The sequence below is a fragment of the Aotus nancymaae genome, unplaced genomic scaffold, assembly GCF_030222135.1.
Source record: "Aotus nancymaae isolate 86718 unplaced genomic scaffold, 86718_ANA_hifiasm-v0.15.2.pri h1tg000014l, whole genome shotgun sequence".
NCBI classification, from domain to species: domain Eukaryota; kingdom Metazoa; phylum Chordata; class Mammalia; order Primates; family Aotidae; genus Aotus; species Aotus nancymaae.
This window is the reverse complement of record NW_026988425.1, coordinates 44,842,897-44,861,533: the sequence shown is the minus strand read 5'-3', so window position 1 is coordinate 44,861,533 and position 18,637 is coordinate 44,842,897. Positions and strand designations below refer to the sequence as shown.

At 39.2% G+C, this 18,637-nt stretch overlaps 1 protein-coding gene across 3 annotated transcripts in view; it reads left to right on the top strand.

Moving 5' to 3' along the window:
• Positions 1-2,882: 2,882 nt before the first annotated feature.
• Positions 2,883-18,637, top strand: part of EMB (embigin) — a 48,229-nt gene continuing 32,474 nt past the window's right edge. Inside the window, exons 1-2 of one of the 3 annotated variants that reach the window (XM_012449555.2) lie at positions 2,883-3,128; positions 14,611-14,700. In XM_012449555.2, coding sequence (XP_012304978.2) covers positions 3,014-3,128; positions 14,611-14,700 — 205 coding nt within the window. In that variant the 5' untranslated portion in view covers positions 2,883-3,013. Of the gene's footprint in view, positions 3,129-13,976; positions 14,059-14,610; positions 14,701-18,637 lie in introns of those variants that run through there. The other 2 variants (XM_064375963.1, XM_064375964.1) reach the window with 2 other exon arrangements.

Below are 18,637 nucleotides of genomic sequence, written 5' to 3'. Positions count from 1 at the left end.
GATTTCACTGAAATGCAATCTCTAACCATTAATGAAAGTTAAGGTTGATAAAATTGAACCAAACCGTTATAGACAAATACCCTTATACAGCTCTACTTGTCCAAAAAGGAATATGTTTTTTACAGCCAGTCACGATAGCGGTCAATGCACTTCCTCATTAATGCTTTAGAAGCTGCACTGTAACTCTCCTGTCAAGTTTCTTACCACTTTTGATTTCAAGTCTTCCAGTTCGTGAACTATTCTTTTTTATGTACAATAAACCTTCATATTCCTTTTTTACTTAACCTGACTTTATTTTTAAGGGATCTTCCATGGAGTTTGGGTTTTTCACAGTGTGGCAGTCTCAGGGTAATGCAGTAGTACTATTTAACTGGCAGCTGTCTTCTATGAGCAAGGTTTCCAAGAGAAAGGAAGTGGAAGTTCTTGTGGTCTGGAACAGAAAGCCCACACAATATCTCTTCAGCAATATTCAGTAGGTTACGGGAGTCACAGAGCCCACTCAACTCAAAGGGAGAAAACATAGGCCCCTTATTTCCCCTTAATACAGCTCATGATGATGAGAGTGTCAAAGTGCTTGTGGCAATATTTATTTCACCATAAAGAGAAAGGTCAATTTGGACCAGAAAGGTCAGAAAATGCTGTATAGGGAAGGTAGTTGATAAGCCGGTTTTAAAGGATATGAAGCATTTGAAAAAGTAGAGTGTGGATAAGGCTGGAAATATCAAATATCTAAACATAGAACAGGAACAATGATGAAAAGACTTTCAAAACGCTTAGCAAAATGAGAATTATATTTCTTTCTCAACTTGTTTTGCTCTAACAGCAAAAGCAACATTGGGGATCAGCATCTACTTGGGCAAGTGAATTTTTTCTGGTCATAAACAGGCTGATTCAACTGAAAAAATGTTTCTTTAATTTGAGCTCATTTGAAGAAGGGTGAATTTGTGTCTAAGGATTTTATGAGACTAACGGGGAAAGGTCACTCAGAGTTTAGTTTGATATGAGAAGTGCTTACTGTACACTATTTAATTACAGGGAAACGTGTACAGTTAGTCCTGAGACCGGATGCGGGGTAGCAAAACAGAGGCGTGATGAAGCAGCCATTGTTCAGGCAATTTGGGTTTACCAAGCCCTGAGAGGGTCACAGTGTATAAGATTTGGTCCTTGAAGGCATCGTTTAAAGTTTCATTCTTAATCATTGTAACCATAATTTTCTGAAGAGGCTTTTCTGAGATTTGTCATTCACAGATAAATAGTCGTCTAAGTTAATTTCTGTGTGTGCAAATGTGCATGCGTGCATGTGTGCCTATTCAGCCTATTTTGAACACAATGACTGGCACCCGCTAGATGATACTGTTGAATGAATTGTATCATTCATATTCTGTTACTGCCAATTTGAGGAATCTACATTCTTTTTCTAAAGTTTTGCGCATATAATACTAAACCAGAAACGGGCATATTTTAATAATATGTACCAATAAAAAATTAACTATCCTTGTCTGGAGTAAGCATAGGTTTTGTTAAATAGTTCAGTTTTCAGAATTTGTATCTTTCTTTCTAATCCTTTTCTTTAAACCCTGTTATATTTCGAATTTAAGAATGTGAAAGCTGAACTCCAAAAACCAAAGGGAGAGCAGACAAAGCTCATGAAAATCTTTAAAATATCTTTTAGCGTGTTATAACATCCCGGAGAGAAATCAAATCAATGTATTTCAATGTTATAACATAGATTTCTCTCTCCACCCCCCAACCTCCCTCAACCCCCCGTAAAGCACTAATTAGTTGTTTTATTTAATTTTGTCCAGAGCACTGAAAACGCCAAGCTACAGCCTTGTGGGTAAGAGATAGCATTATCTTAAACCGTGTTCGAATTTAACAAAGGTCAAAGTCTTTGTGCAGTTTATCTACTCTGTCGCTATTGTTTCTTGAGCTCTAGGTGGCTCCTCAGAAGCTGCTAGGCTTAACAAACAAAAATAAGGTAAAATCAACCTGATATGGGGCCTTGGGACTCTGAAACTTTCATCCGGAGAAAATCAGTTAAGCCTTGAGAGACTCGAAGAGAGGGTGTGTGCAATTGGCAGGCAAAGCAAAGAAAGATTAGTTCAAGTTGTCTGGCAGCTGGATAGAACTTTACACCTGAGCAAAAATAAGCCTCTGTCACAAGAGAAAAGTGTCTTCTATATTCTCATGCATCCCATCAAAGTAAATTAGTGAACCCTGCCTCAGGTGAAGTGCAAAGGCCAGTCTGCAGGGAAAATTTCAACCTCTTCCCCAGGAGCTAGGGTGGACATTGTGGTTAACCTACCTCAAGTTAGCCTAACTCCATCTTAGGTGTGAACCTGAGTATCTCCATCTTAGCCCCCCGTCACTCGCACTCCGGAATGCACTTACTGATAAGGTACCATCTCCACTTAGGAATGTGCCTGCTTACGATACAGAGAGCCCTTCGCCCGGCACCACTTCTCTTAACTTTTGCTTGCTCTGCTTCTGTAAAAATTTGCTTCAGCCATGCTCTGCTTCTGTAAAAATTTGCTTCAGCCAAGCTCCCCCTCCCCTCCTTCAAGCCAGGTATAAAAAGAAACAAAGCCCATTCTACGGGTCCAAGAGATTTTGAGCGTTAGCCCAAAGGTCGCCGGCAAATAAAGGACTTCTGACTCAATCTCAAAATGTGGCGCTTTCCTTCAAGTCTCTCGGGTACAGCATCACCTGCCTAAGCTCTCTCCCGAGCCGAGAGGGCGGAGGCCGGAGAGGCCGCCGGGAGGTGGAACGCACATCCGGGCCCGCCAGCAGCCGGCTGAGGGCTGCATAATTGATGGACGGCCGGGCGCGGAGAGAGCGTCTCCGGGGAGTGGGGCAAGGCGGCCGGGCCCCTCCCATTCCGCCTTTTCTCCAGCGTCCTGTCCGCGGCATTGGCAGCGGGCGCTGGGCCACCGGCGAGTGTGCGCAGGGACTCCGGGCACCTGCGAGCCGAGGGAGCGGTCTCTACCGGGGCCGAGGCGGACCCCCCGGCGCCATGCGCGCCCTCTCCGGCCTGCTGGGGGCCCGGGCGCCTACGCCCCGGCTCCTCCTCCTCCTCCAGTGCCTTCTCGCCACTGCGCGCCCAAGCTCGGCTGACGACAGTGCCCCAGGTGTGATGGGTACAGCCGCGGGGTATAGAGGGCAAAGGGCGCGCAGGAAGGGGCGCACGAGGCTCGGGTCCTCGCGGGCGGAGGGCATCGCCGGCGCGCGGGGCAAGGGTGGCGGGGAGAGGCGCGGGGATGTTGGCCAGGGCGGGTGGCGAGAGGCGGCGGCGGCGGCCTCCCATTGGCTACGCTGTGTCACCTAAGCTGAACCCTGGAACCGGGGCGGCTCGCGCTCCTGAGCTCTTTGGGGCGAGTCTTGAACAAACAGCGCCCCGCGAGTGGGGCGCGTAGGTAACAGGGCGGAGTCTGGTTTTTCCTAGGAAGAGGGCGGTGGGTTGTGTGGGTGGATGCGGGGACCAGCTAGCGACTTGGCTTGTGCAAATGTGCCATGAATTTTGAAAGCCACTTTTCCCCAAGACCTACTCCCTTCTCTTGAATCGAGAATAAGGCTAGAGTATCACCTCCTTCCCTCCTCTTGGGCCGTGGGTTGGCTTTGAGGATATTTTCTTTTACAGCTGAGTGGGGAAAGAAAAGCCATCATAATCAACCAACCAGCCAACTAAAGACCCGCAACTTACAGGATAATGTGTGTGTATCTTCATTTTACACTGTGGTCTTTGGAAACAAAATTGTGTGTGATTGTTACATGTTTTATTGTTTGTTTAAGACAGTTTGACAGAGGGATTACATGCAAAGCATTACCAAAGCCAACACGAACGTTGCCGTTTTCCTTTCACTTGTTTATAATTACTGTTCATGTTGAAAGTATTCCATCCAACCTATTGCAGATTTCTGTGTTGTAAAGGTTAGCAGCCAGTGAGGATAATAAAACGCCACCACCTCTCAAGCTGGTAAATACTGGCCATCAGTAACTAAAATTGGGACATTATTCTGCATAAAGTTTTCGAACTTTCATGGGAATTTATTTTCATGGGCTTATAATATATTGAATTTTTGTAACACACCATAGAGAGGGAAGGGTAATCAAAAAGTAAGACTATTAATTTATATAAATACCTTTTAAAAGGTCTAGTTGTTAAGAACTTGGACAGAACATCTTGGGTTGCTTCAGTTCTAAATTTCCTTGCACCACATCTCTTTTTCCATCGTACCATTTATAAAGGATTGTCCGGAATCCCAGCACTTTTGAATGGTGAGGTGGGAGGACGGCTGGAATCCAGGAGTTCAAGACCATCCTGGGCAACATAGCAAAACCCCCTCTCTATAAAAAATTTTAACAAGTGGCGATTGTGGTTGTGGTGATGTACACCTGTAGTCCCAGGTACTTGGGACGCCGAGGCAGAAAGATTGCTTCAGCCCAAAAGTTTGAGGCTGCAGTGAGCTATGATGGTGATGGTGCCACTCCTGACACAGCAAAACTGTCAAAATAAATACATGAAAGAAAGAGGGAGAGAGAGAAACAAAATTGTCCAGGACATTTTTCCCCCTTCTGGGTATCCTCAATTCTTCTATCCCTGGTTCACCTGAGAGTATTGCAGTTCTGGGAACGAGTGCATTCTGGATTCATCGTAGAACTGATTCTCCACTTGTCTGTATGTTGGAATCACCAGAGAGCTTGAAAAATCCTGATGCCTGGATCTTGCCCTACAATACTCTGGTTCATTTGGCTTGGGATTCAGTGTGGGCGTTAAGAGTTTTAACACCTCCCCATGTAGCTTTAACCATGGGATTCTAAGCCAGTTGAAAACCACAGCTTTAAAATGATATGGCCTAGAGAGTACACTGTTAGGTAGGTACTTATTCCATAGGCATCAGGTTTAAGTTGATATGCAGAGCAGAGCTCTAAAGAGAAAAAAAAAGATAGGAACAAATGAAAGTGGAATAAATGAAGGTGTAAATCAATAAGATGAATGGGGAAGGGTATGTTCCTGTATGTATATGGCATAAGTTCTGTCCTTTTAGCTCCACTTAAGCTAAAATTGTGGAATAATGTACAAGACAAAAGTTATGAAGTTAGCATCAAATTTAAAGAATTAAAAATTGTCTTAAATTCTAGGAAACAAGCTGACAGTGTTTTCTAGATTCTGTATTGATCTCTGTGAAATTCAGTTTTCTCTTTGCCAAAGAATATTGTGAGATTTACTGGATAGTTTTTACCTAGATGCATAGAACTACATACTTGGACATAGGTTTTCTGTTAACCTAAGACTTTGAGCCAAATGTTAATAATAAGAATAGTTATAAATAGTTATAGTATAGCTCCATGTGTTAGCTTTTTTTAGTCTCAGTTAGAAAAAAAGAATTGTCAGGACATTTTTCTCCCTTCTCGATATCCCCAATTCTTCTATCCCTGATTCACCTTTCAAAATTTACCTCAGAGTATTGCAGTTCTGAGAACCTCTGCACTCCTGGGGGATTCTCGCTCTGTTACTCAGGCTGGAGGGCAGAGGCACATTCATGGCTCACTGCAGCCTTGACCTTCTGGGCTCAAGATGAAGAAATTGCGGCTTAGGTTAAGTAATTGCCCAAGTACACATATTTAGTTAAGTAGCAGAGCAGGAAATTTGACATTGGTCAATCCAGTACCTATTTCCTTAAACACAGTGCTTAGACACAATATCCAGTTGTCTTTCTGAGCTAATTGGAAATGTCTATGAAAATTGAGAACTACTGACAGAAGAGCATGGGCATCTAAATGTCTGATTTGCTCTGAATGACGTACTGACACAGTTTGAGTCCTGAAATAAAATTAGGTACAGGGATTCCTTTAAGGTAATCCTTATAAATAAGAAATATTTGTCATTTTAAATGATCCTTTTAACTTCCAGAGGATGTGGCTTTTGCACTCCCTTTATGAACCCCCTTCCCTACTGGCCCTTCACCCCAAACAGCAGCTTTCTGGTGATAAATACTTTTGAAACAAATATTATTCAAGCACCCACATATGTCTGACATTGGTTAGTCCATTTCTTAGTAGAACATGCTAGCAGTTTTTATCTCTAATTAATTAATTAATTAATTAATTTGAGACAGAGTTTCACTCTTGTTGCCCAGGCTAGAGTGCAATGGTGCGATCTTGGCTCACCATAGCCTCCGCCTCCCAGGTTCAAGCAATTCTCTTGCCTCAGCCTCCCGAGTAGCTGGGATTATACGCATGTGCCACCACGCCTGGCTAATTTTGTATTTTTTAGTAGAGATGGGGTTTCTCCGTGTTGGCCAGGCTGGTTTCCAACTCCTGACCTGAGGTGATCCACCAGCCTCAGCCTCCCAAAGTGCTAGGATAACAGGCATGAGCCATTGCGCCTGGTCCAGTTTTTACCTTTAAAGACATTTAAACTGCTTAAAGGAAACAGATTAACCATAAGCCTACATTTATTTATTTATTTAATTTTTGAGACAGGGTCTCACTCTGTCACTCAGGCTGGAGTGCAGAGGCACACTCATAGCTCACTGCAGCCTTGACCTCTGGGCTCACAGGATCCTCCCACTTCAGCCTCCTGCATGGCTGGGACTACACACCTGGCTAATTTTTGTATTTTTTTTGAGAGATGGGATTTTGTCATGTTGTCTATGCTGGCCCTGAACTCCTAGGCTCAAGCGATCCTCCTGCCTTGGCCTCCCAAGATGTTGGGATTACAGGCAAGAGCTACTGTGCCCAGCCTAAACCTACGTTTCGTAGCGATGTTTCTGAGGCATCAGAATTTTTACCTGAAATTTATCATCACGATAAAATTATATGTTTAAATATTTGCTAAGAATTAGTGCAACTGACTGTTCCTCATCTTCTGTCACCGTCACTCCCTTTCTTCCTTCCCCCTTTCATCTTTCCCTCAATAGGTCCTGTAGTTATTGGGTGGGGAAGAGCAAGGAGACATCCTCACTGAGTGGGTGGAGCCCAAAGGGCCCAGATAAGGTATCTGAGCCTGAGCCTGGTAAGGATGGCATCCAGGTGGGAGGGCAGCCTGGTGTGGAGTGTTAGAACCTGAGCACAGTGAATGGGTACTTCTGCAGCTGGCAGCTTGACACAGGGTCCCAGAGTTGAGCAGTTAACAAGGCTTTGTGCGGGAACAGCAGCTGGGTGATGTCTGATCCCAAACAAGATGTGGGGGTAAAGCATGTAGGAGGGTCAGACCAGTGATGGAGGTTGGAGCCTGAGTGGGTAAGGAAGACATATCTGTGGGGACAGGCGTGGCAGTGGCAATAAGAGTTTAGTCATATACAAGGTGATTGATCAAATAATTAAATCTAGGAAAGATAATAGGATCTAGGTTTTTCACTAGAGAAGAATGTGATAAAGATAGGGGGAAAAGTAGAATGAATCCTGTGGTGCTGGATTGCAATTGGCAGTATCCATGTGAATCCATGACATTAAATCTCTATCTCTTTATCTATGTCTATATCTGTAGGTATATAGATTTAAACAAGTATATGTGTAAATATATGTATGATGAATACATATGCATATCATATATATTTATATGATACACATTATAAGTTGTATATGCATGTGGGCACATGTATTCTTAGCAGTGATTTCCAGTAGTGATGCATATACTTAGCACACAGATCTTGGATTCTAAATACCATTCTTTACTAATAGTAACCAAAGCTTCTTGGGGAAATGGCTGATTTCAGGGCTAGAGTGGGAAAGTAGCAGGTAAGCGTAGAACATCTTGTGCGAGAAAGCAATGAAGTTCTCAAAGGATAATGAGTCATGTCAAAAAGGTAGAGGAGCCGACATGAAGGGGTTTCCCACTGGACAAATCTGGGACAAATTGAGCGTCAAAATAAATAATAATATTTGTGGATTGTAACCCATTTAATAATATGGGGATTCATGAGTACCAGCTGATGTAGATTAAAAAATGAATCAATGAAAAGTTTGATGAGGTACAAAGTATTAAAGATTCAAAGTAACTCTTCAGAATATGCTTATTAATATCAAGGGAAAGAGAGTAACTTTATGGTGGAGAAGCTTGGCAGATAGCACTCTGATCAAAGACCAAAAAAATGGTGTGCCATAGGAGAGGATCTGGTGAGAAGAGCAGAGCATCACCGCCAAAGGTGCCTGCCTCAAATCTAATCATATTACAGCTGAACTGTCTTGGAATTTAAAAAATTGTCAAGGTTATGAAGTCAGAAGAGACTGTAGTGGTTCCAGAGTGAAGCCACAGTGGAGAGAAGTGGCAGCCAATGGTAATATGTGATTCTGAGCTGGAATCTTTTGCTACCAAGTGCAATATAGGGACTTTTTTTTTTTTTGGAAACTTAGATTGGGGATGGTGCTGCATATACATTCATTCTCTGATTTTAATGACTGTATTGGGATGAATGGGGAATGTCCTTTGTAGGAAATCGATGGCAATGTTTTAAAGGGGCATAAAGCATCAGGTCAGAAACTTACTCTGTCATGGTTCAGAGGAGAAAATGTTCTGTTCTTGAAATGTTTCTGCTACTTTGAGATTGTTTGAAAAGAAACAAAAAAATTAGTTTACCTGCAAAAGCTTCAGTTTACATAGGCATTCAACTAAAATAATAGTTGAGAAATCTGTTAATGTTCTTAGGTATCATTTTCCAAAGGCATGTATCCCACCAAAAGAAACAAATCACATGTGTTGAGGCTATTTGTCCTAGAGTATAATCTTTTGACATTAGCTTTACAGCTGGTTTCATACATTGCACAATATAAGGTGAACGTTAGAAATTAACAACTTATGACATACATACCAATGTAGGTGAACAAACTTCACAGCACTTTGCTAAAAATAAGCTCTACTCCTAATAAAAATTGCCACTATTTAAACATAGAATATCTCAAATAATGTTAGTATAGAAATAATGAATGTTATCTTTAAGGAGTTGTTATTCTTTTCTTTGAAAATAGCATTTTCCTGGCATTTTTGAAGTTACTGAGGTTATCTTACTAATGTGTCCCTAATCCCAAACCAGAAGCTTTTAAAAGCCTTACACTTAACTTACTTCTGAGAACCTGAAAGGGAATTTAGATACCTCATTTGATTGATTTTGAAGCCCAAAGTGCTTTTGTAACTTTGCCAAGAGCAGTGAGATAGCTAATGGGCTGTAACTGTTTTCCTGGTTTGCATTTCAGCATCCATCCGGCATATGGTTTTTCATCATAAAAAGTCCTCAAAATAGGCCCCTCGAAGGAGGGTGTTTTTGGGAGGGAAGAGTGGCAAAAAATGCTCACACTTTAAAATGTCTGCACCTAAACTATGCAGAAGAGAAATTGAGGGCCACAGGGCCATTAGAAGATTATTAAGAATCATCATCACATTGAAGAATCAGGGTTGCGATGTATCTGTTCAAAATCAGGGTTTTTCAGCTTTGGCACTATTGACATTTTGGGCTGGATAATTCTTTGTCATGTCAAGCTGTTACTCTAAAACGTTAACAGCATCCCTGGCCCCTACATATGTGATGAGTGAATTGCATACCACAAAAAGATATGTTTAATCTCGGATCTTTGGTACCTGTGAGAGTGACCTTATTTGGGAGTAGGGTCTTTGCAGATATAATAACCAAAATAAGGTCATTCTAGATTACGGTTAGCCCTAAACCTAATGACTGTGGTCTTTATAAAAGAAATGAGAGGGCGATTTGGACATAGAGACAGAGACATACACAGAGGGAAGATGATCATGTGAAGACAGAGGCAGGTGTTGGACTGATACTGCTACCACCAGCCAAGGAATGCCAAGGTTGCCAGCGACTCCCAGATGCTAGGAAGAGGCAAGGAAGGATTCTTCACCAGAGAGTTTGGGGGAGGATGGCCCTGCCCGTACCTTGATTTCCTCTTCTGGCCTCTGGAACTGTGAAAATTACACTTCTGTTGTTTTTGCCACCAAATTTGTAGTCATTTGTTATGGCACCTAATTTGTGGTAATTTGTTATGGAAACTAATTTAACCTACCACATAAATGTAGTAATCTTCCCCCAGTTGTGACAAGCGGAAATGCTTTCAGACATTGGCAATTGTCCCCTGTGGGGCAAAACTACCTGCACTTGAGAGCCACTGGATGAAATAGAACTCTTATCGACCAGTCTAACAATTGAAACATTTAACAAATCTACATTCTTTAGAAAGAACAGAAATCTTAGTTATTAACTTTTGGGTTTTTATTTTTTAATAAGCTTTTATTTGGCATAAGTTTTACTAAAGTATCTTAGTGACCCATGGAGAGGTGATTGGAAACATGAGAATTTCCACGTTGCCCTTTGAAATGTGTATTATTGCCTAAATTATATTTTTGAAAAAAGATCAATTTTTTTCCATTCCTATACCATCTGGTTTTTAAAATACTTATACAGGAATGGTAAAAGTGTACATTGTGCTTGTCAGTAGGCCTCTAAAAAAACTAAACTTGTCTGTAAAGGCTTCTTGTCCAATAGTTTCCACACTATGCAGAAAATTTCAAGAGTTCGAGTTCTCTATGTGGACTATTATCTGTCCCTGACTTAGAAAGTCTGACTTATAAATGTCCCCATCAGGAGAACTAAATTTTTTTGGCAAGCCTTTTTGTTTTTCTTCTTTTTTGGATGAATCTCTGGAGTATGATTTCCAGGACTCAGAGTTGCCTTATTTCCTTTCTCTTCTTTCTGCTGCATTTATAGACAGGGGATAGGGATACTCTGTTCCTAAAACCCAGAATTCTCCATATGTTGTGTATAATCAGTATTTTACTTAGTAATTAGGTATTTTAAAGTTAAGATTTAACCATATCATGGCTTAACTGGCCTTTACAATTTGGCATGGGATCACATGGTTATTTATAATATTGTTTCCATGAAGAAGTATTCTTATTTCAAAATCTCTATTTTATAAATAATATATAATATTCATTCCTATTAGTACTTTTGTAATTGGGTTGCACATTTATAATGCTGTATATCAAAATGTTAAAATTACGATTTATTAAGTACTGCATGTTGATAGCAATCAGTATAGAGATGAGAAAGATAAAGAATATTTATTTTAATAGTAGTTGCTTCTTAATTTTTGGAATGAAGTTCAGACCTTTCCAGTATTTTAACATATAATAAAGGAATTTGGGGAGCTTTACAGAGAGTGTTTATTCTTAATCAGATATGTAGTTACATTTATTTCCTGATTTAAAAAAGCTAATCTTAAGACCCATGCAGTTTTCTGGTGTTACTTATTTTTCTTCCCAATTTACTTCAATTAAATGAAGCCCTCAAAATGAAATATGTGAAAATGTTACCTTAATATCTTTAAGTAGAATTATAACATGTTTATTTCACTTGAAAGCGTTAATAGAATAAATTATAAGCCCTTCTAGCAGCATATATTTTAAAATATATATGAAAAACATTTAAGTAGAGACAATTTTGCTGTTTTACATAACATGACAGGTGAAAAATAAGATGTTACTCAATTCTTTGATGCAATAGTCTCATGCCTCATCTGCCCTGCAAAGGGAGAAAAAAAAGTCTTTTAATCCCTGAAGCAACTATTTGATGTTACTCTTTCATGTTGACATTTTGCCTCTACCTGTAAAAGAATGCTACATGGTTATGTTCCAGCAATGATTAAGGAAGGGTGAGTTTGATAGCTTGAGAAATGCGTGTTATGACCTTGGCATCATCACTCATATTTATACAACTTTTCTGATCCTCATTTTTTCCCTATCAGATGAGGTTTACAGTGGAGACATATTTTCAAAGCACTGAACTGGGCATATGGCGTTTGGAAACCCTAAGTAACAAGTCAATGACAGAACTTGGATTAAGACCCCAAATTCCTTCCTCTCCATTTTATACTTCTTTTTGTGACTCAGCTAAACCACATCTGCCTGTGTCTCCTGCCAATTTCTTTTAAACCCCAATGTTAGCTGAATGAACCTCCTGCCAGCTGTCCTACAACTGAAAGCAATAAGGTTTACATTCTCACTTTTTTGGTTAAAAAATATTTTGTCTAAACAAAGAACTTCTTTTATGGTCTTAATACCTTCTATAGGCTGCCCTGCTTTTCCACTGAAGGTGTTTCTGTATACTGCCTCTTTAAGAGACTTTTCCTAAGGCAAAAACCACACAGCAGTTATGCATGTTCTTTTGCACTTGGGGCTTGTTCAGTGGAAACTGGAGCGGGATCAAAATTAACGCCTTGAAGGGAATATGAAGTTAAGACAGGGCTGGTGTTTAGTATATGGATATCTGATTGTATTTTTAATATGTGAGCCAGCATGTGGAAATGGCCTCAACAGCTGGTATATTCTGGAAATACCCAGACTTCTCTACCTCTGGAATCTTGTTTCCTTCCTTTCCTATTCCTTCAACTGCCATCAGCTTAGACTCTGCCAAAGCCAAACTTAGACTCCTTTTCTCTCCTTGTTCTAACACAGGTCCCAATTGAGCCCATCCATGACAAGTGCTAGTGATCAGTAAGGGAGAATAGCCCCAGCCTTGCAGCTCAACTTCCTGGAATTATCTTCCCTCTTCTTCCACCTCCAGGCCCAGGCTTCACACTTTAGCTCATGTGCCAATTTGTATAAAATATACTGGCTAGTTCTAGTCAATACTATGCATTAATGGGTGCTGCTCTGAAATTTTAATAATTCTTAATCTCAAGTTTTGGGCCTAAACCCCTACTATTATGATCCATATAGCCCTTTAGGTACCAAGTTTGGCCAGCTTCATATTCCCTATCAGCATCAAGTGTGCGTTAGATACTGTGTATACTCACTTAAGTGGCACAGGAATAAGAATGGCAGCATTTTTTTTTTTTTTTAGTTTATGTCACTCCTATACTGATATTGTAAACAATAATAATAAATGATGCTGGAAATCTCAAAAAGGTTATGGGCTTGTTTCAAGGATAAAGAGTATAGTAAGAACCCTTAAGATTGTATTCTGCTCTGTAGTGGGGTGTTTCTGGAGAGGAAAGCAAAGATACCGAAGCTTATGTTTTGCAGACTTCACAGAACAGATGATATAGTAGAATAGCTGTTTCCTTCTCATCCACCCCCTCCTGGCTTCCTGTTTATAAGTGAATAGCATCCGCGTTGATCTTCCTCAAATATTTTGTCTTTAATGTAACCCCTAAGTATGCTATCCCCAAGAATGGAAACAAGAAATTTTCATTAGGAAAATAACATTTATGGGAGCCTTTTGTTTAAGCTGTGTGTGTGTTGGGCGGGGAGGCAGTGGTGGTGGTGAGGGAGTTAGGGACGAGAGAGAGAGAGAAGAGGGGTGATGAGAGGAGAGGGAGAATGGGAGAATATTGGTATAAATAGGAATGAATGAATGAACGAATGAATACTGGATGTGGGTAGAGGAAAGATTTTGTATACTTAATAACCCAGTGAGAAACTCAGGACGTATTTTTCCTATATAATCACTGTCAGAGGGTAGTCTGATTCAAAATGTTATTTAAGAATTGTTTTTGTGAGAAGGTACATTACGATTTCCAAAGCTGTTTTAGAGGTGATTAAACCATTGGAACACAAGAGAGTTAGGTTCTGCAAGATACGTTATTTTATTAGGCAATATTGTAAAAGCTGTGTTCTAAAGCTAAAGTAACAAAAGTGATCACTAACTTTGATAACATTTTTCACACATGTAAGAAAATGAAAGAACTAGAAATCTAATCTTGTACTAGAAATAACTTTCTGAGCAGATTATTTTTAAAAAGTGCAATAAAAACGACTCAGGTTTCATTTAAATTAAATGGGATTTAATTTGAATAATGCAGCCAAATTTACAATAACAAGCCTTATCTACGGCTTCTCTGACTTATTTGCTAGAGTTGAGTAGTTTCCTGGGAGGTAAGGTCTGGTACTCTAAAGTAAAAGGAACAGTAGGCCTTGTAAAAAAAAATAAAGTAGCTTCAAAGAGAGTGAGAGAGGTGGAAATAGAAACCTTGTTTCTTTAATGCAAGTTTTCAAAAAAGTAGAGAGAAGTGACAGAGGCAGAGGAAACCGGAATTCAGGTGACAGAGGTCATGCCTCTTGGTAACCATAGCTGGAAAACAAATAGCAGCCCAAACTTGCCCGTCAAGCTGTTTTCTCTTCTCTGTCCCTTGGTGCCCAGTGCTATCTATTTTTTTCTTTAATACCCTTTATTAAGGTTTGCCTGTCGCTGTTTCTTCTCTCATCTTCTCTCTCTACCTCTTCATGTCTTTCCATTTTCTGGCTCTCTCATCTAATTCCTTGGTATCTCATCTAATTCCTCAGTATCTTCAGTTTATTTATGTTTTATAAATAAACTATAATTGTAGTATAAAAATGGAAGATTTTATTATTAAAAAAAAGCCATGTGATGTAAGTCTGTAGGGATTTTTAGGTTGAAAAAGAACAAAAAAATCAGAATTTTTTCACATTTAATAGCCTAATATAGCTCTAAATTTCTTTGAAGTATATAAGACTGAGCTTCCTGAAAACACTATTTTTCATTAATAGTTCACAACAGTGTTTTAGCTGTTGCAGAGTAGTTTTTAGATAGTCATTTAGTCTTGGTAAGACTGTGTAATCATGTGTTCTTTCTCTTACAGATACACCTTTTACAACTCCACCTGTCAGAGAAGAAATGATGGAAAAATACTCTAACTTTTCCTTGGAGAGTCATAACATATCACTGACTGGTAAGTTTATCATGTTTCAAATAATGCAAGTCCAAAATAAGGGTTTAAACAATTTTTCTTAAACAAAGCTACTACTTTTTGCTTTGTGAGGTGATAATCACTGTTCATGGCCTGCTGAGAGAAACATAACAGTAGTGTGCTGGGAATCTAATGTGGTGAGGACATTGTGTACAATGGAGGCCAATGTTCCAGACATGCTGGGACTAAGAATGGCTCCCCAGAAAACGGATACCTGAGAAAAGGAAGAATCAATTTTGATTTGCAGATACTCTTATGTTTTCATTAATTCCTGCTGGCACATCCATTACATCACTCTAGGTCAAGAAGAGAATTTCTGTATCTATTGGAAAACCTTTAGCCAGAGAAATTAAGGATGATATCAAATGAGTCAATGTGCTAAGGAAAAGCAAGAAAGGAACTCCAAAATTAAACCCAGCCCTGCTTTCTCTGCTTTTTCTTTCACAGTTTTGGTTCCAGTGTTTCTAAAGTAATCTTAGTTTTTTAAATTCCTGAGTCATTAATCTGTTTTAGTAACAATATTAAAATTGTATATTTAGAATTTAAAATATCACAATCCTATCTGTTAAATCAATCATTAGATTTTTCCAAATACACATTCAGTTTTAACTGTCCTCTAGTCTTATGAACTGTTTCTTTATTTCTGTTTAATATGAATAGAAGGGGTGTGTGTGTGTGTGTGCGCGCAAGTGTGCATGCACCTGTGTGTTTCTCAATCTGAAAGCAATGGAATGTTTGCATTAAGCTTTTTGGCAGAGCATTTTTGTGTCTTTTTGCAGCTTTTGTTTTTTTCCCAGATGTCCCTATTCCAATGTATGGAGTTCATTCTTGTAAAAAATAATTATAACATTCCTACGTTCTTTTACTTTTTGCATGTTCTAGTTGTTGGTTGCCTCTGTTACGATGAAATGTTTCTTTAAGAGACTCATGTGAGAAAGCAATTTGCACATTCTTTAACCAGCCTGGCAATGTTGGCATCAGGGCACCCCTTACTTAACCAATACAGCTGGGGCCTGGAAACAAAGGGTCAACGCTCAGGGCAGGAGAAAGAAATAGACTTTTAATTGATGCTAGGCTGGTTATTTACTTACTTAACCTGTTTGGAGGATTTAAATCCTCTTTTATTCTAAACAGTGCTACTTAAAGCAGTATTCCCACTGTTAGAAAGCGACTAATGGTTTGCAATTGTCCATTACTTACCTCTGCCTTGGCTTGATCAAACTTTAGTCTGGCTTTTTTCTTCCTTACAGATCCCTGAAACGTGGCTTGCCCTAAGGCTGAGCAAACATTAAAATGAAGAACATCTTGATAATTGGCTGACTGCAGCCTGATCATGCTGTCTGTGTACACTCTCTCATTTGCCCAATTTCCCTAAAAAGTTCCTGCTTGTCTTCTTATCCTTCTCTATATTAAAAAGTAGCCTTTTTCTGTTTACTTTTGGGATGCTTGCAGATCTTAAGTTTGGAGCTTTTTCCCTATTGCAGTAGTCTTTTTAAAAATAATGTCTTCTGGACGGGCACGGTGGCTCACGCCTGTAATCTCAGTACTTTGGGAGGCCGAGGTGGGTGGATCACTTGAGGTCAGGAGTTAAAGACCAGCCTGGCCAACATGGCAAAACCTGTCTCTACTAAAAATACAAAAATTAGCTGGCATGGTGGTAGACACCTGTAGTCCCAGCTACTCAGGAGCCTGAGGCAGGAGAATCACTTGAACCCAGGAGATGTAGGTTGCAGTGAGCCAAGGTTGAGCCATTGTGCTCCAGCCTGGGGAACAGAGCAAGACTCTGTCAAATAATAATAATAATAAATATGTCTTCATTTAAGTTTGGATTTGTTTTTGACAAAAGAAAAGATTTGACATTAATTTGGAAACATTAGATCTCAGAGTTGGGCACTGAATGGTTAAATTTCCATGTAGGTTATTACTCTAGTTGCCTTCCCATCAAAAAGTTTGGTCTTAGAAACTCCTTTACTGAACTATAGAATTTAAATTTGAAGATATATTTATAATTTTGAGTTTCAAGGTAAAATAAAAATATAGAGATGAATCCCTAAACAAAATGTTTTGTTTGGTAGAACAGAATTGCAGTTCAGTGCATAAGCAGAGAATGGAATGGTCTTCAGTATGAATGAAAAAACAAAAAGAAGCTTAGGGGTTTTATTATAGAGAAATGTTATATATTGTTTTGGAAGAAAACTCCCTCTCACTAGCAAAGTTTTTAGGAGCTGACAAGCTCTGAAATGCTTGTGGTGGGTAAATTAGTCTTAGAGTCATGGCAGTTTGTTTCAGAACCTGTGAAGTATGATCTTCAAGTCATACCAGGTCATTTCAGCAGCTGATTTGCATTATTAGCCCTGAGCAGGTGCTTTGTGTTCCAAGTGTTTTTTGTTTTTGTTTTTGCTTTTCCTTTTTTACTGGGTCTCTGGGCTCTAATTTAGTTGGATATAACAGATGACTCCAATTGCTGTTTATCCATTTTCACCTTATGAATCATAGACTTTCTTCTTACGGCTGGTATTAAGATTTTTAACCTACTATGTGTATATGGAGTGTTTTCATATTTTTGTAACATTGTTTGATATTTATCAACATTGATTTTATCATTATTCATGTTTGTCTATAAACGATACTTATGACATTTCTATGTTGTTACTTACTATTTTCTCTTTCCCTCTGGCCATTGTAGAAGTTAATCTCTCTATTAGGATAAAATGTTTCTTGTAGAGAGATTCAAATACAATATGTTAATTGTAAATTTTGGACCAGAAGGAATTTGGTCAGACTCTTGACACACATACTTACCCAAAGATTCTTGAGACTGGAAAACGTATGAATTCTTGTGCCTAGGAGAATGAAGACATGACTTTTTATTCATAAAAGCTGTGTTGTTAACTTATTTAATATTTTTGAAATATTGCTATTTATTTAACAAACTCATGATGCTGTGTATCATATATGAATTTCTAAATAACTTAATTAATTCTTATAACAGCTCTATGAGGTGGGTACTGTTACTATTTGTAATTCGCAGATGAGGAAAGAGAGGCAAAAGGGATGAAGGGAACTGACCAGGATCGCAAGCCTTGAATTGGAGCTTACAGTTTTAAATGGAGGCAGCTTGGTGCCTGGTCTGTGCTACTAACCATTATGTTTTTCAGCCTTTCTTAATGCCCAGTTACTTATTTCTTTTAACAGCATTATTAAATTAATTATATTTATTTTAAGAATAATGACATTAGTTTTAAAATGATGTAGTAAAAAACTACAGAAATAAGCTATTTTAATTGCTTTATTACTAAGTAGGTTAGTTTTAGAAATTGCATTTACTACCTGCAATCTCAGGACTTTGGGAGGCCAAGGTGGGTGGATCACCTGAGAGGAGTTTGAGACTAGCCTGGCCAACGTAGCGAAACCCTATCTCTACCAAAAACACAAAAATCAGACAGACATGGTGGCAGTCACCTGCATTTCCATCTGTCTGGGAGACTGTGGCAGGAGAATTGCTTGAACCTGGGAGGCAGAGGTTGCAGTGAGCCGAGATTACGCCATTGCACTCCAGCCTGGGCGACAGAGCAGGAGTCCATCTCCAAAAAAAAAAAAAAAAAAAGAAATCGCATTTTGCTTAATCATAAATTTGTGAAAGTAATTGACTTGACTGAAACTAAAAGTATTTTTTCTGCTTTCTGGTGTTTTAAAACCAATCTTTTGATATGGACTATTTTTATATCACCGTACTTAATTTTCCAATGTCCATAGTATTTGGAATTCATTGTATTGTTTGTGTTACCACAATATATTTCTATTTTTGGTTTTTTCCTCTCTGTGTATTAGGGTTTGGTTTCTCAATCAGTGTTATAGTTTAACTGAAGAGATAGAAATAAAAAGAAATAGCTGACAGTTTCCTTGACCAGCCTGTTCA